The sequence below is a fragment of the Pogona vitticeps genome, chromosome 5, assembly GCF_051106095.1.
Source record: "Pogona vitticeps strain Pit_001003342236 chromosome 5, PviZW2.1, whole genome shotgun sequence".
Classification (NCBI taxonomy): domain Eukaryota; kingdom Metazoa; phylum Chordata; class Lepidosauria; order Squamata; family Agamidae; genus Pogona; species Pogona vitticeps.
The window spans coordinates 165,100,356-165,125,170 of NC_135787.1; the positions used below are offsets into that span (position 1 = coordinate 165,100,356).

Genomic DNA, 24,815 nt, shown 5'->3' on the forward strand with positions numbered 1-24,815 from the left:
CCTCCCCACGTTATCCTCCCAACAACTCTATGAGGTAAGTCAGAAAGAGCGGGACCCTAAGTCTACCCAGTGCATTTCTCATATGAGTGGGGATTTGAACCCAGGTCTCCTGAAACTACTGCTGTAACCATTCCACCACACTAGGTCTCAAGGAGGAGCCAGTATGTGGGACTAGCACTGGGGACCATCATGCTCTAGTCCTGACTCAACCACTGGGCCACTTGGGTTCAGTTATTCTCTCTCAGCCTGATCTATCACATGAATGCAATGAGGCCGTCTTCTCCAATGCTGAATTACACATTTGCTCTAGAAACTGGTGTGACTGCGGTACCATACTATTGTCACGGAACGGAACATAGTGCTACTGTTGCCCAAAGGCTAAAATTAATTTAGAATCAATATCCACCAATCTTTTAGACACCCTCTAGAATGAGTTCATAGGCCTTCGGCTTTGCACCTGTTGTTGGCATGAAGAAAGGATGAGAAAAGCACAAACCACTTGTCTTCAGCGTTTCCATTTTGGAAAAAAAAACTGGCTTTATTTGTAAAGTCTACAAAATACAGAGGAGTCTGGGAGGACACTTACTGTAAGTCAGAAAATAAATAAGTACTTTTTTTTCTTGCTCTATAGACGATAAAATGTGATTTGCATATATAAAATATAAAGTACGGCTCTGTACCAACATCCTGGCCGTGCCACAAGGCGGAATGGCATAAAGGACGTGAAAATAACTTATATTTGTGCAATAAATAAGTCACAGGGTCGGAACAAGGGGAAACAAGGATGGGGGTAGAAAATGAGGAAGAAGGAACCCCCATAAGGATGACCAAAGGGCAATAGAGAGGGAGGTTGGACGGACAACACTGGTTCTGAAGCTGATTCCATCATAAGGTGGAGGATGTCATGGTAAGCTGCAGGATGGGTGAACCCAACCATATGTCTAAAAATTAGAGGGTTAATTGTCACTTAAATAAGTCACTGTGTCACATGCCTGGAAGCAACTGCCCATAAACACTCACCAGTTCTTATGTTAGCATATAAACTTAAGGATGGAAGGTACCTTCAAAATCCATCTAATCCCCCTTCATATATTCATGAAGGGGCATTTGCACCTAAGCCACCCAAACTCGTTTGCTTGCCAGCTTCGAAATATTATGCAATAGGCAAGTATGTCAGTCTCCCCTTTATGTGTGTGTACTCTATTTTTGTCTCAAGGGTTTTGTTTTGGCCAAGATTCTAGGCACCACTGCAAACTTGATGGTAGATAGGCAAAAATGGATTGCCCAGACAGATCATGAATAGGCAACATGTTTCACATGAGAGGCAATTTACATTCACACAGTCTGATCTGCCATCACGTGCAGACACTTGACTATTGCACTGGGGTTTCTTTCTGCTTAGAGGAATTCTGGTATTTGTCTATTCCCCGGTTGTGATACCCTTCACCATATATTCAGCAGAAATACTGCAAAAATGGTTGAAAAACTGCCATAGTGACCTACTCCCCCCCCCAAACATATACATCCCTTTTCCCACTAAAACTGAAAGACTTTCTTGGCGTATAACTCCTGCGGCTCATTCCCTATCCAGCCATTTCACATGCTTGATCCATTTTTCTTCTGCTTCATCTTACTACCTTCCCTCTTTACTTTCTCCCTCTTGTTCACCCTCTTTAGAAAGCTGCTCCTATGCTATCCCTGAGAATGGGAAAGCTCAGCCCAGGCCACTGTTAGAATGATGTGCCTACACAGCTGGAGACAGCAGCTGCCTCTTCTAGTTACTATGGTGTGCACTATCATATCATCATCTGATGAGATGGGAGCAATTGGCTCTCTCTTTCTTGCTGGCCTGCACTTCAATGATTCATCACTTGCATCAGCCTTATGACCACACAGCAGTAATTCCCTTTCTTGCCTCTTGCTACCACCTTCTCCTTTCCTTTCCTTCCATTGAGCTTGCCCATTCATTAGCAGCTCAGTCTGGTGGGACTAGAGCCAGTTCAAATAACAAACAGTTCAAACTGAACAGAACACATTTGTTTGAGCCAAACAGTGCATATACGTACGAAGGTAGAGCTAAAATATGGAGACAGACAAGAGCTGGGCCACCAAAAGACTAGGAAATTTGTGGCCCTTGAAGACCACCTACATGGCTACTACATTCCTAGCCCTAAGCTCTTCTTGAGCACAAGCGGGCTTCAATCTAGTATCCCTTCAGTTTCACAATAAAGAGTTTAGTTCCCTTTCACTTCCCTTGCAGTCAAAGGTATAGCAGAGACATTATCTCCAGGCCCATCCTGCTACATTAATTTGTGGCTGTATCCAGAAGGGCAAGAGAAGAAAATCTGATAAACATGACAAGAAAGCAAAAAATGGTCAGGGGCAGGAAAAGGGGTAACTGGCCACTGCATTCCAAGCCAGAGCATTTTTAACAACTAAAATTATCCAAGTCAGACACTACCTTCCCACCCTCTCCCAGTAAAGATATGGGGGGAAAGGAAGAAGTGTAATATTCAGCCATTTTGTCTTCAAGTCGTTTCAGTCTCCTTCGAATGGCAGAAGAAATGGAGAGGGGCCAGTGCAGCTACAGCCATTCTAGGTGAGAGCTGGGCAGAGGCATGGCAACAGGACTCAGTTCGTGACTTGGCCTTCTAGACACTAGGAGTATGTGGCCTGGTTGGAGCCAGATTTGACAATAGTAATCACGCTGGCAGTAGCCACCTTGGCAGCAGTGCCATGAGCAGTGACAGTACGGGCAAAGCCCTGCAGCGCCTCATACTTGCCACGCAAGGCATCCAGCTCAAGGCGCATGGCAGCATTCTCTCGCGCTAGCTTATCCACTTCCCTCTCCAGCTCCGTCTTCTGCTTCTGCAGCTCCTCCTTCTGGCACACCCGCTTCACCCGGCAGCTGGCCGCATAGCCACGGTTCTTCAGAGTGCGCCGACGTTGCTTCAGCCGTGCTACCTCCTCCTTGGAGAGGCCTCGCAGATGATGGTTAAGTTCCCGCACTGACAATCCCATCAGCTCCTCATCGGAGAGGTGTGGCGTATTTTCACCCATCTCCCGCTTGATCTGTTTAAGAAGCACATGAGCATCCATTGAGGCAAAAGTACAGGGAGAAAACAAAACGAAGCCAATTCTGCACCAAGAAAATCCAAATTCTTTTACAAACATTTTCTAGACTAAAAATACATATGTGGTGGGAAAATGTGTGTACTTAAAAATAGTTGAAGTACATAAATCAGAGTTAAAAACGACAAATTAAAGCAATGCACATGGAATGAATGAGTTGAATCTGGCTGCCATCCTCCATGAAATTTATCTGCAACTAAACTAAAATAATTCTACTCAAGTAATACTGTACCTGAGTTTCATTCATAATGATTCTGCACCTGCCACACATATGCAATCTGTGTACAATTCCTTGGCATTTTTACTTGAAAATAAGTTGCACTGATTTAATTGGTGCTTACTCACAGGGAACTGTGAACAACTGCAACCTTCTGTATTTAAAAGTCAAGATAAGTGCCTAAACATTGAACCTCAAAACTAATCTGTAACCAACATAAACATGTAGGATGGATGCAATACTGTATGATCTAACAATTCTGTTCCTGCTCACATCCTGGTGGCCACATTTTGAACTAATCTAGGTTTCCAAGTGTCCTTTAAGGCAGTGGTCTCCAACCTTGGGCCTTCAGATGTTCTTGGACTTCAACTCCCAGAAATCCTAGCCAGCAGAGGTGGTGGTGAAGGCTTCTGGGAGTTGTAGTCCAAAAACATCTGGAGGCCCAAGGTTGGGGACCACTTTAAGGGCAGACCCATGTAGAGAGATGAGACTTGCCTCTTCTCACTCTGGCTACTTCAGAACAAAAAGTCCAGGTCTGAACCCCCTTAATATTAACTTCCTTGTTAACAAAAGCAGTGACTCTGTATCAGAACTTATGAAAAGCTATTTTTTGAAACTAGTTTCAAGCCACTGATTTTTTAAAAAAAATCTTTAGGGTTGATAGGTGTTTGGCCTAAAACCTACTAAAGTTATTCTTGAAATGCAGCTTAAAACACCCCTTAAAAGTAATTTAAAATGTTGATAACTGAATTACTCAAATAATTTTGCTCCTACCCCTTATGTTACTTTCAAAATTAATTTTGCCACACCCTTGTAGCCATTTTAAAAAAATCAAACCTCCACTACAAGGTAACAGTGTTGACTAGTAACTCGTTACTTCTGTGCTGTGTCCTGCCTATGGGAGTAAAGTGATTACTTGCTAGTCCTTCTGCAAAATATGGAGGAAGGTGGGAGAGACCTGTCAAAATGGGGTATCACACAAATGTCACTGTTTCTCACCAGTTTACAGGGAGATGAAAGGGAAGTGGAGAGGCAGCAAGTTATCTGATACAATGACATGAGCAATGCACTACATACTGTACAAGCTAATCATCATAGGAAAAAGGCAATCACACGATTAGAGGAAAAATACTGAAGGAAGGGCACAGAACATCCTTCCCCTTTTGGCTCTACTGTGACTAAAGCCCTTTGGAAACAATGTCTGTTTTCTAATACTTTTTTGTTGCTTTTGGGGGGGGGGTACCCATGAGCATTTCTCTTAGGGAGAAAGGAGAAAGGGAAAAGGAGAAAGGAGAGGAAAGTCCAGACATTCCTTTTGGGCCAGTCACAGGAAAGCATCCAATTCGACAGAAACTTCAGCACACGTTTCTACCAACTCTGAAAAACAGGGGGGTGGCAAAGCAGATGAATAGTTAATCTAGGCAGAAAAAAAACACTTGTGAAGTAAGAAATATAAAGAACAGCAAAGCAGAAGGTGAGGGCACAGCGAAAAGGTAGAAATTGTTAAAAGGTAAAGGTTCCCCTTGACAATTTTTGTCCAGTCGTGTTCGACTCTAGGGAGCGGTGCTCATCCCCGTTTCCAAGCCATAGAGCCAGCGTTTTGTCCGAAGACAATCTTCCGTGGTCACATGGCCAGTGCGACTTAGACACGGAACGCTGTTACCTTCCCACCGAGGTGGTCCCTATTGATCTACTTGCATTTGCATGCTTTCGAACCGCCAGGTTGGCGGGAGCTGGGACAAGCGACGGGCGCTCACTCCATCGCGTGGATTCGATCTTACGACTGCTGGTCTTCTGACCCTGCAGCACAGGCTTCTGCGGTTTAGCCCACAGCGCCACCACGTCCCAAGAAATTGTTAGTGTAGTGAAAAATTAGCTAGCTAGTATGGCATCTAGCCACGGAGCCAGAGACTGGGAGTTTGATTCCCACTGTGTCTCCTGAGAAAAGAGCCAGCCTATGTAGCTTTGAGCAAGCTGCACAGTTCTAGAGTGCCTCCCGATGAGAAGGCGAGTAAACCATTTCTGAATACCCTATAAAAACCCCGGCAAGCTTGCCATAAATCATGACTGACTTGAGGGCATGTGATGATGATGATTAGTGAAAAGATAGGTCCCAAAGATGGGAGGATGATAGAAATGCTCAGTATATTTTGCAGAGTAAAGGTATTTTGTTCATGTATGCCTACATTACTTTAAATGCAGCTGCTCAGTCTTCATGAGACAGAGAAGCCATCTGTCTGAAGCATAACCAACCTGAAAACGGCCTTTCTTTTGTGGAAGAGATTAAGATATTCTCCTGGGAGACTCTCTGTCTTGGCCTGACTTTGCTTTCATTTAAACAAAGCTGGAAGATGACAATATGAAAACAATAGCTGGAAGAAGCTGTTCTTCTGTGCCGACTAGCTCTTACCTTGAGGGCTTTGCTTGACAAGCTGTCAGCTGACATTTTCCTTTGCGCTCCCACTTCTGCCAGGAAAATGCCTGTAATTGAGCAGGACAGAAAACAAAACAAGACCAGTGATCAGTATGCACCCCATCGCATAGCTGTACTCTCTGGGGGGAATGTGACATTTTCCACATAGGAATCACCCTCCCCCTTTACCCTGTCTCCGTTTTCCAGTTGCATTCTTCATTAGCCATCACACCAAACAGAAAGACACAGAACAGGGTCTCGGAATCTTCCCTAAGAAAGTCATCCTTGTGTGGGTGGAGATAATCTTTAATGTTCCACAATTCCTTGGTCCAGCAGAACAACAGAGAGAGAGAGATGTCAGACTGCTGACCCAGCATCAGGATGACTCATGCTTGCTGGTTTGTTTTGCTTTTAATGAACTGGGGAGGGGGGAGAAAATCAAAAACAAAAAAGTCTGATTTTTTTCCCCCCAAAATGGATTGCAGCAAGAGTTCATGTTGTCCTGCGAGATCTCCTCCTACCTATCCACCCCACTTAAAGTTAGAGACGGATACAATGCATTTTCTCCCCCTCCCCCACAATACTATCTCTACTGGACATGCCCTGCAGCTACAGGAAACTGCACAAGGGCAAACGTTTCCTGAGAGGGAGGAAACGGAACAGTGGGGAACCAACTGGTGGGTGGGTCTCTCAAATGCTGCTGCCTGGGGGTGGGGAGAAATGAGATGAGGAAGAGGGATCAGCAATGTTTTTTTAATGCTCAACAGAGAATTTCAGGCCCCCAGGAAACAGAGTGTCTAATACGCCAGTCCTCACATACTCAAAGGAAGGTACAGGGCTTGGAAACATCATTGCAAAAACGGACACAACAGCATTCTTTTTTTAAAAAAAAAAATAGTCAATAGATCTTGAATAATAAGTTATTTTAGTTACACTATTTTTTGTCTTTTTACACAAGCATCCAGTAAAATAAACCCAAGCATTGTTGTTTTTTAAAGTAACAATGTTGCTTTCCCATCATTTCCCCCCCCACACACACACACAAAAACTAAACTTTACAACTGTAATAGAAGCAACAATGTAATCCTTACTTTCAAATTCTAGCAGAAGTTTAAAAATGTTTGTTAACCGCTGGGCATCAATCAGCTCTGTCTGTGGTCAACAACATAATTAAGGATGGGCCAATTTTCTAAAGGATGGGCTTCTTTATTTCCTTTGCTCATAGTTTTATTGCACTTCATTGATTCCCGGCTTTTTGCTGTCAGATTCCAAGTCAATATTCCAGCAGGTCTAACACAGTCTTCCTTCTCCTGTTTCCCAAAAAAACCCCTAGAGTCACTTTCTTATTCATGCCCTTCAATACATCACACCAAAGTGTGTATACTGGACGGTCTGACCTCTACAGTGGAGTCTCTAGGACAATCCAGCTCCCTAGTATTAACTTGCTAACTTTCTTGTTTGGAGTCCTCAACTCAAGTAGCACCACTGTATAGATCAGTCTATATCCAGTCTAGTGCCCTTGAGCTTTTCAGCCTGCAACTCCAATCAGCCCCAGCTTACATGGCTAACTGTGAACAACTATGGGAACTGAAGTCTCAACTATCTGGAGGCCAAACAGTTGAGGAATGCTTTGTTTCAATCCATTTTTAGTATGGATGAGTTTAGTTATTCCTGGTTTATATTTTGTTACACGCAGTTGGTTTTGGTGGTCTTATGTTGTTCTTTTGCTTGTTAGAATTTATGATATTGTAATCTAGATTTCATTATTTCATAATTTCATGTAATTTTTCATGTGGTTTGCTCTGGGGAAATTTTCTAGTTTTGAAATACCCTACAGCTATTTTAAGAATTTCTATGTGGTAAGTAAAAACAGCTACCATCAGTATTATTATGAATGCTGGTGGAAGACATCTCTATTTATGGAGCTGGCTGATACATTTTCTCATTTCACAGATTCTCCAAGTAAATGAACAGTGTAAAGAATCCTCTTTATTTTGCAGTAATTTTTCTAGAGCTAGAGTCACCAAATAAATACACAACTAAAGATCCAATTAGGTGTGGAAGGTCTTTTGTCTTAAGGAAGGACCAAAAAGTAACAATCCCAGGCTTTAGTCCATCCTTCAGAGATAGCCTGCAACTCCCAAAATCTGCCCAAGACGGCTTGAGGATTATGAGAGTTATAGCCCCCCAAAAGTAACTTTTCCATGTTTTGGAATGGAGATATGTATATTTTCTTCAAAATATGGGAAGGAGGTAGAATGGGGGAAATGCTACACATATCTTTGTATGAGAAAAACAATAGACATGTCCAGCAAGAGACTGGGGGCAGAAGTCACTTTGCTGGGCATAAGCCAGAAGTTAGACAAACAACAGACTCCCACATATTTTAGAACAAAGCAGCCCACTTGAGAGGGCCAGAAATTTAGACAGCCAACTTAGAAAGGAACACTACCATTTTTCTCCTCACAAAACCCCAAAACAGATGGAAATTTTCTCAAAGAATTAAAACTGGTTCAACTCTGAGCCCAAGCTACCTACCCATGCAACTCCAACATTTTTACACAGGTTGCAGCAACACACTCTTCTTTTATGTTTTCATATTCTGGCTTCAGTTGCTGCAGCTTAATCAGCCATCATCTTCAACCCTCAGGGCAGCTGAGTTTCCATGAGAGGACAAACAGTACCTGTCTGTGTAGTCAAATGACATTCAAGACAGGATGTATGAGGGAACCATAAACTAAGTACATTGCCAGCGTCAATGCTCAGTATATATCAGACACAGGTATGCCCAGGTATAACTAAATACACCTGATTTTGCTACTAGGAAATCAGTCAGCCATAGCTATAAAAGATGGAGCAAAGTGTTTGCTTTCTCGGGTAATCACTTCTTTGCACAATAAATTCACATGATGTCTGGCTTCTTATTGGTGTTCACTTCAACTTTCCTCTTCCGCTAAATGGGGGATTTTAATTTTCCAGAGTATGATCTAAAATATTTTGTTATTAACCCTCCTCCAGGATTTCTTTGCAAACTATTTTGTGTCGAATGGACAATTCACTGCACTGGAATTCACCTCACTAAGTACCGGTACTTTTCAGTCAGTGCCTCATTTTACCAATGCTATATTTCAGACTTTAAAAGTTTCATTTATTTGGAGTGGAGCTGAACCCTCACCTCACTGTACCATTTAAATGCATAATCAAAGATAAGCAGTCCCTCTCACGATTGCCTATGATCTGAACATTTGTTTATTTTTTGTTACATGAAAACATCCAACTCTAATGTTTGACTTTGCACAAACATCCACATTTAAAGCAGACAAACATGACTCCTCAACATTAGTAGCAAGAAAATTATCTGCCTTTAATTATGTTGGTATCTAATATTACAATGCTGGCCTTGAAGTAGCTCTAGTGTGAATATAGCACCAAGAAAATTCAAAACATTTACTCTGTCTGGCTTGGGTCTCCCTAATGGAGCTTTTGGGAAATATACTCCCCTCATTTAAATAGTATTTTAAAAATGGAGTAAAACAACATACAGTAGTATAAAATCTTACAATATAGAGAGATTTTGCTATCTAGGAGAAGACAAACAGGCCTCTCTTGGGAAGGTGTGCTATTGTTTAGCAGCTATGAGTGAAAACTACATTTTCTTTAATCTAATGGAAAGGATCAGGAGATTGTGTAACTTCATCTGGGAAGAGTTTATACAATTAGTTGCCAAGACACCAGTGAGTTTCTCCCTCATTTCACTGTCACAAACTTCGACTGAGCAGGTATTAAAATGCCAGACACTACACTGACTCTGTAGCAGAGAGAAATGATGTAACCATGCGGTTTTTCCAATGCTTTCTCCTCTGCCTTCTAAAAGCATGTAGTGGCAGGCCTGTGTATACACTCAAACTGGCTTGTTGGAAGCCTTAGGAATAGGAGTTAATACTGAAAGATCAGTGTCCTGTTTGATTCTCATGGTGGGCTGCTTCATTAGTCTCTCTAAACAAGGGCTTCTGCTAAACAGCCAAGCTTGTGGCACTGGTACTTCAAAGAGTAGCAGATATCTTATGAAGTAAGCTTTCATGGACCAGGTGATGCCATAACTGTCATCTTCAAGTTGACACATGGCTCTGTTGTTTCTGTTGCAGCAAATTAATGAAGCTACATCTCTGGAAGCCATAAAATTGTGGGTCGTTAACCTGGTACCCTCCAGATGTTTTGAATGGGGAGTGTATGGAATTCCTGCACCCCATCCTGTACCTGAATGAGAGGTGTACAGATCAGGACCAAACTGTGCTATACCTTTGAGCAGACATTCCAACCCACTCTGTCCCCAGATCTGTGATATTCCACACATGTTTCCTGATCTCCATTTCTTTTTTTAAAAGCATTCAAAAGAGTTAATGCAAATAGCAATGACCTGAGTAGCCTACACAACAACTTAATTGTGTAACCGATCCACTCAAAGCCTGTACAGTGATCACCCCTCCATAATCACACACACTTTCAGTCCATACAGGGGTAACATTTCAATAAAGTTTAGTAATTCAAACTGAGTGAAGGAAAGGAAGATTATTCCATAAGCAAAACTAAACTTTCACACAAGCCTTTTTTTCTTCACCCTAAGGCTAATATAGGCTAGGGTATAAGCAAGGGATAAGTGAATGAATGAATGGTTCCTGGATTCTAAATTCTGATTTTCACATGTAAAATCCTGAGCCTATATTAAAAACACAGATCTGCACTACAAGAGGACTTAAGGGATGTTGTGTTGTCCACAGGAACAGTATATTCTTACTCCTTAGGACTTTAACATTATGCAGAAGTGTTTTGAGACTCACTGAGGCTAACTTTTAATATGTTCTTGAAGGCTTTCACGGCCAGGATCCAACAGTTGTTGTGGTTTTTTCAGGCTGTTCAGCCATGTCTGGAGGTTTTTCTTCCTAACATTTTGCCAGTCTCTGTGGCCGGCATCTTCAGAGCACAGGAGCTAGAACTCTGTCTGTGTTGTAACTTCTACTGTTGATTAATCTACTGCAAAAGAGTGGAGATCTGTAATATTCCTCCTGCCCTCCAGACAGCTTAATTTTATAAAGCATGCCACTGTTTTAAAATCATGATCCACTCCAAGTTCTCAAGATGGGCTGCGCTATCAATCTAAATAAACAAGTTTTCAGATTAAATTGTCCCACAAGCCTGTGGGAGAGAAGCCATCTCACTGTGAATCAGCAGAAACAGAAAAAAGGTTGCTAAGGCCAGACATGTTGACCTTTCCAGTGTGTCTCCATAAGTACCAAAGATTAAACCAGGCTACTGTGAAGCAACTAGGAAAGCATGTGTATGTGAGCACACACCACACAGACTGCCCCCCAGCTTTCACAGCTGACAGTCAAAGAACAACAATGTAAAAGAGGCTATGTAAAGAAACACATGACAATTGATGAGAAACAGGACTGAGAGATGTGGATCACAAACAGACTGTCATTGGGACTTGTGAAGCTGATCCCAAAAGGTCCCAAGGCCAATACAGTACCTGTTCTGTTGCTGGACAGGTGGCCTGAATAGTACAGTCCTGAACCACCACCAGCAGTCAGGCAAGAAGCCAAGATAGGCAAGAAAGGCAAAGTAACAGAAGGACACAGTCCTACCAGAAAGAGGAAAAGCCACAATTGAATTCCAATAAAAGTATGTGTAGAGTCTAATCAGTTCAGTTCTAAAGAGCAAACAGGCAGCTCAAGAAATCAAAGCAATACGTAGCTTATGGTCAGAAGACAACAGATGAGCCACAACACAAGTCACAAGCTCCAAGAAATCAGGCAGGCTCAGCAGTTCAGAAAGGGGTTTCTAACTGTCTTAACAGTTGTTCCTGAGGAAGCTTGTAATCTTGAGAAGTCCTCCCTTGTAGTTGAGCACTTCACCTACCATTTGTGAACTCAGGCTTCATCATTAGGTGCCACTGTTCTCAGGCAGGGGGTACCTCCTTCAGCCTCTTCCTTGGACTCTAAAGCTAAAAGTTCCTCCTACGGAGGGGCACATCCTCTTGTACCCCTGAGGATTTGGGTTCTGCATGAACGGGGCGGGCAGTTCCTCTCCTTACTGTATTTAGGTTCTGTGGGGCCAATCTCATCCTTGCTAAATGACAGTCCTTTGAGAGAGTCATGGGGGAGGGAAAGAGAAATAAACAGCAAAAGTGCCATATGCTCTGGAATAGCAAGCAGTGCATACATAAACACATGCACACAAAGTACTGCAAGGCACAGAGAAAGCATTCTAGAGTTTACTTTGTACTTTCTCCTCACAAGTACCTGTAATGTGAGCATCATACTTTCCTGAGTACAAACTGTGACGAAACTCTCCAAGTGCAAGTTTCTCATGCATGTGTCACAAACAAAAATTCCAAGTACATCATCAACAAGGAAAGGAAAGGGACAACACCCAAGAGGATATTGAAGTGCAAAAGGAGGACAGGGAGGCCAACTGCAAATGAAAGGTGACATACAACACTTCAAGCTACTGTAACTGTAGTGGTCAAACTATGACCCATGAGACCCCCTGCTGAAATCAGCACTGCCTGCAAGTTTTGTACAGCACTGGGGAAGACATGCTAAGTGGGCCCACCTCTTTCTCTCACTATCATGGTGCTACTCTTCACTTACATTACTACCTGCTTACCTGGTAGATGTAGAGCTGACAGGCAGGCAGACAAGCAATCATGCAGATACTCTTGCATATCTTCTTCCTTCTTTTCTCTCCACTCCTCTTTGCCTGCTCACCTCCTTGTGGGCAGAAGGACTAACAAGGTGAGCAAGCAGGTAGAAATATGGAGAGAGACTACCACTCACAGAGGTCCACTGCACTGGCTCCTCTCCCAGATAATGGGCCTCAATAGGTGCCCTACCGATGCCAGTGGTGGCCCTAGTTCAAATATTGCTTGAGCTTCTATGTGGCCTCTAAGAAGACACACACTCTCAAAACACCAACTCCAGACCAACCTAATTACGAAGAAAACCCCACTGGGTATGGTGGAATTGGTCTTCAAGTAAAAATGTAATGGATTGTGCCATCAGCTGCATTTACAGGATGGGGACAACAACCTCAATCCATCCTATAAACATCATTCAGACAGTCAGTAGGAGTAACACTCTATATTGGAGCGTAACCCTCTAAATGCTTTTGCATTATTCCATTCTCATTACGGACTGTGATGGCAAAGGCTGGTGGAAATTATAGGTCACAGTTGCCTGCTTCTATCCAACATAGATATGTACTAAGAATTCTATTTCTATTAGCCTACATACTCTGGTTCTTCATCAGTGCTATCCTATTCCATTCCCAAAGGGAAAGTAGTGAAATAGATTTTCTGCAGGGGAAAATCTCTTCTGTGAGACATATTGCTGCCTTATGTCTGTCTCCCACCATTTTAAATGTAAATATGTATGTTTTTCAGTGCAGAAGATCTTGGTGGAGAATGATACCTCTATCTTTTAAAATAATACCTAAAGCTCTACGAAACAACTTTTTTCAAACAAAATCCCCTTTTTAAGAGAACTTTTTTTAAAAAAAATGACAATTGTGTGCTATTTCTCTGTAAAGTTCCAGTACTGGTGTGATTAGGATTAACCAAAACAAAAAACAAAAAACCAAGCTTATATACAGTATGGTCTCCTATATGTATGTTCTTTCTAATCACAAACGTCCAGAGAAAAATATGTCACGGGAAGTGCACTGAAATGCTACAGGCCATGGAGGAGCACCAGTCTGTGTCAGACATTACTAACTGCATTACAAGGAATGGCCAACAAGTCTCCATGACACCCATGCAACCACATTCCATTGAGCCAGCAAAATCGGAATGAATGTACTATCAACAGGAAATATTGTATCCCCACCTGATCACAAGGTATTTAACATTCTCCTTGGGAAAACAAGCTTTCTGCAAGGAGGATGCAACTTCAAGGGAAGATAGGCAGACTGCATTCATTAATAAGTAACTAACTTGTGTATTTTTGAAATGTAATAGATAAGAATGAATACATATTGTAAAGGTCCGCATAGTCAAAGCTATGGTTTTTCCAGTACTGATGTATGGAAGTGAGAGCTGGACCATAAAGAAGTCTTACTGCTGAAGAATTGATGCTTTTGAATTGTGGTGCTGTAGGAGGCTCTTAAAAGTCCCCTGGACTATCCATTCTGAAGGAAATCAACCCCGAGAGCTCACTGGAAGCACAGTTCCTGAAGCTGAGGCTCCAATACTTTGGCCATCTCATGAAAAGAGAAGACTCCCTGGAAAAGACCCTGATGTTGGGAAAGTGTGAGGGCAAGAGGAGAAGGGGATGACAGAGGATGAGATGGCTGGACAGTGTCATCGAAGCTACCAACATGAATTTGACCAAACTCTGGGAGGTATTGGAAGACAGGAGGGCCTGGTGTGCTCTGTTCAATGGGGTCACAAAGAGTCGGACATGACTTAACGACTAAACAACAAACTTGTGTATTTTTGAAATGTAATAGATAAGAATGAATATTGTAAAATGTTCATGTTGTTTTACAACCCCTGTTCAATCCCGTCTACTGTCCTCTATCCCTATGCCTAACCTATAAAATAAAATAAAAATTAATAAGTAACCTTTAAAATGTTTCTATTAAATACTTTTAAAAAGCAATCAAAGACGTATTTAAGCCTTGTGGTGCAGTGGCTAAACCGTTGTATTGCAGCTAAAACTGTGCTCACGACCTAGGGTTCGAATCCCAGGTAGCCGGCTCAAGGTTGACTCAGCCTTCTATCCTTCCGAGGTTGGTAAAATGAGTACCCAGCTCGCTGGGGGGCCAATGTGTAGCCTGCTTAATTAAATTGTAAACCGCCCAGAGAGTGCTTGAAGCACTATGGGGCGGTATATAAGCAGCACGCTTTGCTTTGCTAAGCTAGGCTGATAGTTCAAATCTTGAACCCTTTGTAGCAAGTAGATTTATTTCCTTGGCTTCTGTGGTTTTCAAGATCAGGAAACAGGACAAGATCTCAGAAAAGTAAAGGTGCCCACTGGTATACTTAAATTTGACCCTTGCTATCAGTGCTCACTCTTCACCTCCACAATTCCCTAGTATACAGCTTGTACAGCTCCTTTTCAGTTTTCCCTTCTTTTATAGGTGGGGAGGCTTATGAATGGCTAGGGAGAGAAATGGGACTGCTCAGGAAGAATAAGGCACTGAGGCTTTTAAGGTTGTATGCAAATCTCTCACTTGTTTACACCTATCACCAGTCCCACGACAATATGGTAAGATTAAGTAGTCTGACTTATCAACAACCTGTTCTGATTACCTCAAGTACTCAAATTGCCTCTTGCTTCATGGATGTCATGGTTCCCACATTGAGATTAAACAACTGTTTCCATTCATATATTCTTAAGACTCTAGTTCCCACTAGCTTCAGGCCAATGCAGCCAGTGCTGAGGGATTATGGGAGCTGATGCCCAACATTTTCACCTCTCACAAACTTAACATCTTCTAGTCTTTGTCTTTAGACATGGAAACTATCAATTCAGCAATCTGTATTACTCTGATTTGTGTGAATCAAAATGTATAGTAGTTGGGTGAGTCTGGCATTTAAGTATTTCATTACTGAGTTAGCACTCTAAAGCTAGCAAATACTCCTGACTGCTGTTTTACACACCTCTGAAAGCAAAGGGTTATGTTTGAATGTGTATATGCACCTGTGTGCACAAATAGTTCCTTATTGTCACAGCAAGCTGTGGTCTCTAAACAGAGAAGAAACACAGGGTGGGTTTGCAAGACCACTTTCCCCACCAAGTGGCCACTTTCTGAAGTCTTTTTGTAACAGGGAGCTATATGAAACCAGTCCAGCTGCTCCCAAATCAACATCCAGCAACCTCCTTTGTATCACAGCAGAGATGAAAAAAAAACAGCCAGGGATTTATGAATTTACTTCTCACCCTGGATTTCATATGGGTCCACCATCAGGTGGGTAGAAAAGACATTTGTGGAACTTACATATACATCATCAATTTCCATAGTTGCTTCACAAGAATATACACAAAGAGGTCACTGTCTCACGAAGCTAAAAATCTCAATTTCAACAGAGCTAGGAAGGGGAGGACTAAGCGTTAGGTTGAACATAAGTCAACTGAAGCTGCTTGTGCTTCATATGGATTCAGGTTTAATATCAACCTGTTTTCTTACAATATAATGCTCAGTTGCTGCCACTACAACCTAAGTTCAGTATAACATACAATTTACAAAGTCAGTGATAACCAGTTACTTGATGGGAATCTTGGAATCCTGATTTTAATACTGAATGTCACTGGTTCTCTATGTTCTAATGAGAGGTTGCCCCAGGGAGGCAGTTGCAATCATATTCTTTATGATTATATTTAAAATACTGTTTTACTCATTTTATAATCTAAGAACCCACAAAACAAGCCTGAGTGATTTGGAGATCTCATTACATATGTAAGGAATAGATAGCTAACGTTTACTTCATGTCTGTTCTCTGGACAAAGCCAACCAACTACTGAATGACATTCCCCAGGTTGTTCATCTCTATGTCTGAATTTTGACCTTCCGCAAGGAGGGTATCCAGCACTGTTTCAATGTCTCATGCTTTAGATCAGATACAGACAACTGTGATTCTCCTTTTTTTCCCAGGCGAAGGCTGGAATACTATTGAGCAGCTTGCGTAACTTGATGTTATGCAAGTAATAGCTCCAAGGCAGAAGTGTTATTCACAAAGTCACAAGTACACTGCCCAATTGGTTATGACAAGGAACCACATGACCAATTGTGTGATCTTCACTATCTGGGCACAATGGTCAACAAATTTATGCAGGCGTAACTTTACATTAATCAAAAACAAAGAAGATTCTGGCCTATAACTGCATTAATTCCTTGCCACTGACTATGGTGGCTAGGGCTGTTGGGATAGATACAAACCAGAAACACGCGAGGGTCAAAATTGCTCACCTTGCCTTAAATCAGTGGTTCTCAACCTTTACTTTTCAGCTATTTTGGTTTTCAACTCCCAGAATCCTTGCCCACTGTCCATGCTAGTTGGGGCTTGTGAGAGTGACAGACCTCTTTGGAGGGCCAAAGATTTAGATAGGGTAACAAGCAGATGTATATTTTTCTTCACTATTCCAGTTTAGCTTTCATTTCAATGAGGCTGAGCGTATAAGAAGTTAAATCTCAAGAGTTTCCTCTTTGTAAAATAGGTCAACTGCAGTCACTGGGAGGTGAGGACAAGATTAATGGAAACACCTTCCTGAAGAAAGTTTCACTGAAGCGGATTGCATTATCTTAAGTTGATACTTCCTCGGGCAATATGTGATACTTTTATAACCTGACAAAGTTGGTGACTAAACAAGGTTGCAAGTCTAAGGAGGGTCAGCCTGTGGAAGTTAAAATGGGAAAGAAAACAAACGTCAGAACTGGACTGAGACTTAAAAGTCTCTCTCACTCCTATTTATTCCTTTAATATCTTTTCATAGGAAACACAGTCACTAAGTTCAGTTCAAAACCAGCTGATAATTCATGCGAGACAAAAGAGAATAGTAGTCAAGTGAAAGTGACAGAAACACAGAGAGTGAAGGCAGATGTAAGAGCAAAGCTCACAGCACAGCTTCCTCCTGGCTTGAAAACCAAAATTATAAATGTGCATACCAGCAAATAAAATGCTGGCTCAGCTGTCAGTCTTACCTCTCTCTCTCTCTCTCTCTTTTTTTTTTTTTTTCTGCTCTGCCTCCATATGCTTTAAATGAGTTTGGTCACTTTTGACTTATTAAAGGAGCACATGCATATTCATCCATTTATCTGTTTATTTTTTAAGCTTCCCTAACAGAGATGGGGAGATGCCAATCTGCTCCCTGCAGATATTAGAAGCAAACAATTATTGCTGATATCAGAAAAGGCAAGCCAACTAGCATTCTGCTTAGAAAGCTTTTGCTTGACACGTGGAAATCCCTTCTTCCAGAACGTGGAGGTTCTGGACAGCATTAAATATTTTTTAAACTTCAAAATCCATATTAAATACTGTTATTACAGTCACTCAAGTCATAAAATTGTGCATACTTTCCATTAAAATACAACAACCCCAAATCTATTAATCGTAAGATGTGCCTTGGAATAGAATCATTCCGATTACAATGGAACTTGCATTCCACATCTTATACATGTTTATTCAGAAAGTAGGTTCCAGAAGTTCAAAGGAATTCGCCCTCTACTAATAGCTCAGTAGTTTAGGAATCTGGTTGCAGAGCCAGAGGTTGGGAGTCTGATTCCCACTCCGCCTCCTGTGAAGAAGAGCCAGCCTGTGTAGCGATGGGCAAGCTTTACAGTCCCAAGGCACCTCCAGAAGAAGGGACTGGTAAACCACTTCTGTATACTTGCTACCTAAAAAACCCTGAAAAAGGCTGCCATTAAGTCACAACTGACTTGACGGTGCGCGTGCACACAAACAAATATGGTACAAATGCTACTTTAAACAATGCATTTCAAGTCATGGCTCCAGTTTCTTACCAAAACTTTCAGGACAGCATACTGGATAAAAATTTAATAAATTGTATCTGACTTATTCTACTTCTTATTGTGTGTTTTTAGTTCTGGAAGTTATTTTTGTTTTAGATCTCTATCTCTCTCTCTCTTCTGGAATTTTTTTAAATTGCTGCACTACTTTTATAATATTTAGATATATTTCTATCTTTTATCGAAACCTGTCCAGAGCAGTGTTATTGGGTGGCCAATATAAATGTGGCAAATTGAGGGCAGGTTCCGAGGCTGTACAGAACTTTAAAGGTAAGCAGCTGTACTCTTTCTCACTCTCTCTTTAACCAGATATATCCCCCTTCTTATGAGAGTTTGCAAAAGTTACTTTTTTGAAGCACAGCAGAGCAGCCAGTCAGCAGAAATTAAGTTGATTCCGGGTACTGTAATCCAAAACAGTAACTTTTTCAAGCTCTGCTCACTTTGATACTAATACTTTTGTGCTGTAATTTCTGATTATGTCAAGCCTTTCCAGGGTTTTCTAAGGAAAGTGTTCTCAGGCGTGGTTTATGATTCGTTCTTATGCCTTAATTGCTTGTTATTCTTTAAAGCAGAGGTAAGCACATTTTGCAGTATCTGCTAATACTTTTTATCAGACCTCCAACCAGACCTTGTGCAAAATACATAAATTAAAACCTATAGAATGCCTTACAGGGCACTGCTTTAAAGTACTAGAACTCAGTGGAGTTCCCAATATTTCCCAACAAATATCTACAGCTTGATTGATGCACCGTAGCTCTAGTGGTGGTTCATTCATTTTAACATTGCTATTGTTATGTAGTGGGAGTCAGAAATCTTTGCCGATCCATTGCAGATCATCCAGAGATCCAATGTCCACTTCTGCTTTCATACATACAAAGACACATCAGCTTTGTAAACAAACCCACAGAAATTGCCAACCTGTTGGGTTTAAAAAAAAACACAAAAAACCCAGCAGCTAAGGAGATAACTAGACTGTGAATTCCATACAGGCTGCAAAGAAGAGTATTTCTCAGCAGCTAGTATAAAATACAGCCTACTGTACTTGCCTTTTAGCACACTGATATTTTTAATACTTTCTGTAAAGAAAAACACTTTTCTTCAACTGGAGTTAGTAAGCAAATCCACAACAGTGAATGTGGAAAAGCACAATCTGCTGATTATGCACTAGTGGTCCCCAACCTTGGGCCTCGAGATGTTCTTTGACTACAACTCCCAGAAGCCTTCACCACCACCTCTGCTGGCTAGGGTTTCTGGGAGGTGAAGTCCAAGAACATCTGGAGGCCCAAGGCTGGGGACCATTGCACGACTAGCACACTACACTCACTTTGCTTTATTTAGTTGTTGTGACCAAACAAGTTATTAATCTACATAGGAGCCTCCCATTTAAGACCAGGCACCTCTGACCACTATCTTTCCTAGTTATGTTGTGCTGTGAAGTCACTTCTGACTTAGGGTGACCTGCGTATGATTTTTGAGGTATGTGAAACGAGTAAGGAGTGGTTTTCCATTCTCACCCCTCAGTGAGTTTCCGTGATCTGGGTCCAAGTCCAACATTCTGTCCACTACAAACCACTGGGACTCCTTCATAGTCTAGCCCACTGGTTCTTAACCTTGGGTTACTCAGGAGTTTTGGACTGCAACTCCCAGAAGCCTTCACCACCAACTGTGCTGGCTGGGGTTTCTGGGAGTTGCAGTTCAAAAACATCCGAGTAACAAAGGTTAAGAACCACTGGTCTAGCCTGCCTGTATTTCTCTCACTAATAGTTTTAATAGTGCCATCCTATACATTTTTCTACTGTAACGTAAGCCCCACTGAATTCACTGGGACTTAATACCCCATAAGCAAGCATATAAAAGTCTCCAGCTTTAGAGATTTATTGCAGTATACAACACATATGTCTCCAAAAATCTAAAACACCATATTGTCTGTGTATGAATGAATATATTTTCTAATCCAGGCAACAACTAGGTGGTGAAACAAATCAGAGAATTACATTCCTTGAAATCCACAAATATGCACCAGATAATGCACCACAAATATGCACTGGCAATGGTGCGGCTAAAAAATATTGTAAATAAATAAAACTGCCCAGAGATTAAACCACAGAACTGTGGAAATGTGATACCTATGTGATTTCTATTAGAACTCCAAAACTAAACTGTAACTTCAAAAATATAACTTGCTAGATGGTCATTTTTAAAAAGCTGATGCTACTAAGACCAGCAGTCCTTATAATAAGATAAAAATATAACTCCTCACTCAGTATTATATATATATTTTCATAGTAGGCATGTTTGTGAATTCCCATGATAAAGTGGGCTGTTATCTGCAAAACCTTATGTCATTAATAACATTTATTAGTTTTTAAACTCATTGCAAGACTCTTTGTAAATTTTTACAAAAGTCTTAAAGCCTTTGAAGCTCTTTGAACTGGCAACTTTTGGGCTAAAACATGTCAATAGAATACAAAAGGACATGTTATGTATCAATTCTCTTGAAAGGCTCTGTTTTCTCTTTTTTTATTCTAATGAATCAGAATAAAAGTAAGCAACTGTTGAGGGTAACTAACTCTAATTACAACTGGGGAGTTTCTGTGGAAGGGGATTTTTTCCCCATTTGTTACATTACTTACTATGAAAACTCAGCAAAATTTATAGAAATCATGTCATCATGTTTTGCATACAAATGGTACCTTCTCTTAGACAACGTGGTTATTTTCCATTCTTTTGATTAAATAATTTTCCTAATTATGTTGTCTGTTGGGTAATATTTTACTAGTGTTATCTGTAATTCATTCTCTCCCTCGCTGCCTCATGAATCATCAGTCAGGTTATTTATACAGAAACCACCTGGCTGATGAGTAAAAAAAAGAAACAACCATCTAGGTGGACTGGCATTGCAGGCCATTTACAGTACAAACCACCACTGAATAAAACAGGATAAAGAGAAAAAAAACAGCTGAACAGAATGCCTGAACAGAATAATATATTATCAGTGACACAGCAGTTAGCAATACTGGTAGTACTGAATGCACAATATTGATTCCATTAGGTTGTAAAAAGTGGGGCTCCAAAATACAACAAGTAGGACAGATAGCTTATCTTTTAAGAGAAAACTTTAAAAAAAGAGATAATTAAAACTCTGTGGAGGAGTGGGGAGAATGGTGGTAGCATAGTTTGAACAGGTGCATCTCTAAATCAGAACCAAAACCTTTTCTGTGGCACCATTCTACATGCACCTTACTCTCCCCAGAAATGCCCATGTACCAATACTTCCATTCTTGTGTTTTTGCTCCTTCAAAAGATCCTTGTGTTAGTTTTATTTTCAAAAGATCCTTGTGTTAGTTTTATTTTCAATTTGACCTTTACTGTAGCTTTATAACAGATATTTATGTTGTTATTCGTGTAACTGTTTAATTTTTTAAAAAAATCATAAGCCCTTTTAAACATATTTTAAAATAACTGGCCATCCACAAATATCTTAGATTAACTTTTTGCAATCTTATGCCTGCCAGACGTTTCTAACTATATCTTCCATGAGTCTCGGTTAACGTAACCGATGAGGAAAAGGATCATAGCTATAGACAGCACGGGGGAAAAACATGGGGAAAGCAGCGGGTCACAAAAGACTTCCTTCAATAAGTAAAGGAACAAACTACTAAGTGGCAGGCACACTGCAGAGGAAACACCTTCAGATCACTTAAACAGGTGAACCATACCACATCTGTACGCAGAAAAATCAGCAAGTGCCACAGGATCTCTAGCCTGTTTTGCCGCCAGCGGGGTGGATTCCTTCCAAATCTTAAATATGACAATTACTCACAACTCCCAAACAAGAGAGCCATTCACCCATCCAGAATGCTTCTAGAGGAAAAAAATTCCACACACCACACCTTTAGATTCGACTATGCCCTAATGTTGTTTTCCCAAGATTGATCCGGGAAATTCTCTTCTTTCCATGGCAGCTTCCTAAACCTCGATCCCTCCCTTTCCCTTTCTAGGCCCACCTAAGGGGATCCTCCTCGTTTTGCTTGCCTTTCGCCTTCCTCCTGCCCCAGTCTGAAGGGGCAAGGATTTCAGCTTTGCAGACTCCATCCTCACGAGGGTGTACCTCGCGAGCCGGTAAGCCGTTGTTAATGAGAGAGAAGGAGCTCATTTATGACCGATTTGGGGCGGTGGGGGGGGGGCGCTTGAAATGGGAAAGGTCGGAGTTCCAAGGTTTCCTAATGGCGTACACCTCTTCCTTCCCCCCCCCAAAAAAATCACAACTCGCGTCTGTAGCCACCCAGCCGGATAATAACATGTGACTGAGGCCCCAGCAAGTGTACACACATGGTTAATACGAGCCATGAGTAACTCCTGTGTTATTAAGCGATTTCCTGCTTTTTGCAGCTGTCGGGGTGCTCGCACACCACACTGTGGCTCGGTGTGTCCCCGAAAGCAAAGCAACGCCTCACTATTGGGTATTTAAAGAACGAAAGCAAATAATACTAATAATTAAACACCTCTTGGATCTGTGCCCTTTTTTTTTTGCTCACCGAGGCTGCCCCACAACACAGCCGCCCCTCTCCAAAAGGGATCACTTAATCGAGAAACACCCTGGATGCCATTCCTGTATCCTGAAGGAAACCAACAGCAGCCACTCCTCGTAACATACGCACACCTTGGCAACCCTCAGCACCGCGTCATGAAAAAGCTACAGACATGTTTGTCTTCTATATCTTTTTCAGGGCCTCTCTGGCCCCATCATCCCGTACACGGGTGTTTTCCTTTTTCTCTTTTTAAATCCACACTGGAAAGGGCGCCTCTCGAGCACCAAGAAACGGAGGCGGCCCCATCCTTCGTTCTCTGACGTCTGAAAGTTCCCATACCACAGAGTTACACACCGACCCTCCACTTACTTGAAGCAAACCCTCCGAAGCAAGTCTTTTGTTGGCTGCCTTGCTCCCCGCTTCTCTTTACCTTCTCGGAAGGAAACCCCCCTCTTTTCTGTCTCGACGATTACGCGGCTGCAAATCACCTTGTTTGTTGTCTGTAAAAATGAAGTTGTTGTCTTCCGAGGAGAAGGGCTGAGCTGGCTGCTGCGCTGCGATCTGCTGAGTTGTAATATGAGTTTCCTGGAATTACTCACTCACAGGATTCTTTTCATTCATAAAAACACAGTCATGCGATGACATCATTCTTTCCCCTCCCTCCCCATCTTAGAGAAGGGCAAAGGCAGAAGAGAAGTGAAAGGAAGCTGCCATCTTGGTCCTGGGCATTTATTTTTAAAGAAACCTGCGCCTCAATTGCTGGTATTGCGTGTTTTTTATCATCTACCTTAATTTCGAAAAATGTCATTTCTAAGTGGACAGAAAACTAGCAGTCAGTAGGGTGGAAAAGAAAAGGCTGCCTCAGTTTCTACTTCCACAATCTTTGTATACATCTTATTTTGAAGACAGGGCTGCCCAAGTGGGGACAGCTGCTGGCCAATCTCTTACCTCTCCCAATCTTCCACTTTTCTCACCAGAGCCGGATAAATGGAAAAGGTCCACATAGAGGAATGGTCCATAGTCTTCAGGGCTTCAGCTGTTTCTGGACTACATCTCCCAGAAGCCCTATGGTCAGAGTTTCCTGTAATTGTAGTCTGGTTCCCACTTTGGGAACTGTTAATACAGGAGGCAATTGCAGCCCCCCCCCCCATCTGCCTCACAAACTTTCTGGACGGGCTGTTTGAAGAACACACTTTGCCATTTTAAGCCTTTCACAAATTTGTGATCTGCAGAAAACTGACAGTTCATTCCATTTTCATGTTGAAAAAGCTTCATTGATTGAATTACTATCTGCCCTGCGGCCCTGTAGATATATTCCAAGGAAATCATTGGTTATGTGACAATGATTTTCCAAGGAAATCATTGTCACAAAACCAATGTTTTGTTTTGTAGATATATTCCAAGGAAATCATTGGTTTTCCTTCTTACTGACAGTCCCACCACCCTTTTGATTTCTCTTGTAAACTGTACAGGTTAGAACAGATGCATCTCGGCAAGACAAAAATGAATTGTTACTCAATGACCATGATTTCTTAAGGCGTAAAGAACTTTCATCACTGTGCATACAGTATTTTCTTCACATGAAAGGACACGTTTGTCTTTGTGATTTGCTTGACTTACATATATGCATGTACTGCTGGCTGGAAGAAATACAGCTGTCCCGCAGTAGGTAGCAAATCTGATGTCCCTTGCATGAAATTCCCAGAAAACAGCTGTTGATGGGTAAACCCCATCTAAACTCTTGTCTGGAAGTCTAAATTCAAGTAGCAAAAATGTTTGCCATTTCTCTCAGCACACAACTTGCTGACTTGAGTGTTGATCCCAGGCCACTCCCATCTGCAGGTGAATTGACCATACTAGAAACTGTAATTAACATTCTTATGTTCTTGACCTCACAGTCAGAGTGATTAAACTAGCTAAACTTGCAACAGTATGCTAATTCATACAACTGTATGTATATTTAATATAGTTACACTGGCAATGCAGCCCTAGG

The 24,815-nt window shown here is 41.6% G+C and overlaps 1 protein-coding gene across 7 annotated transcripts; it reads right to left on the reverse strand.

Annotated features, from left to right (window-relative positions):
- Positions 1–517: 517 nt before the first annotated feature.
- Positions 518–23,530, reverse strand: MAFF (MAF bZIP transcription factor F). Of its 7 annotated transcripts, XM_020787590.3 has the most exons (4): positions 23,192–23,530; positions 8,301–8,450; positions 5,760–5,830; positions 518–3,072 (listed from the first exon to the last, which is right to left on the reverse strand). In XM_020787590.3, exons 2-4 carry the CDS (start codon positions 8,302–8,304, stop codon positions 2,659–2,661), a joined length of 489 nt encoding a protein of 162 aa, XP_020643249.3. In that variant the 5' UTR covers positions 8,305–8,450; positions 23,192–23,530; the 3' UTR covers positions 518–2,658. The 7 variants fall into 7 exon arrangements, with proteins under 7 accessions (XP_020643249.3, XP_072856212.1, XP_020643252.1 ...); XM_073000111.2 differs by lacking the exon at positions 8,301–8,450 and having other exon boundaries at positions 22,829–23,530; XM_020787593.3 differs by lacking the exon at positions 8,301–8,450 and having other exon boundaries at positions 23,311–23,529.
- Positions 23,531–24,815: the final 1,285 nt, after the last annotated feature.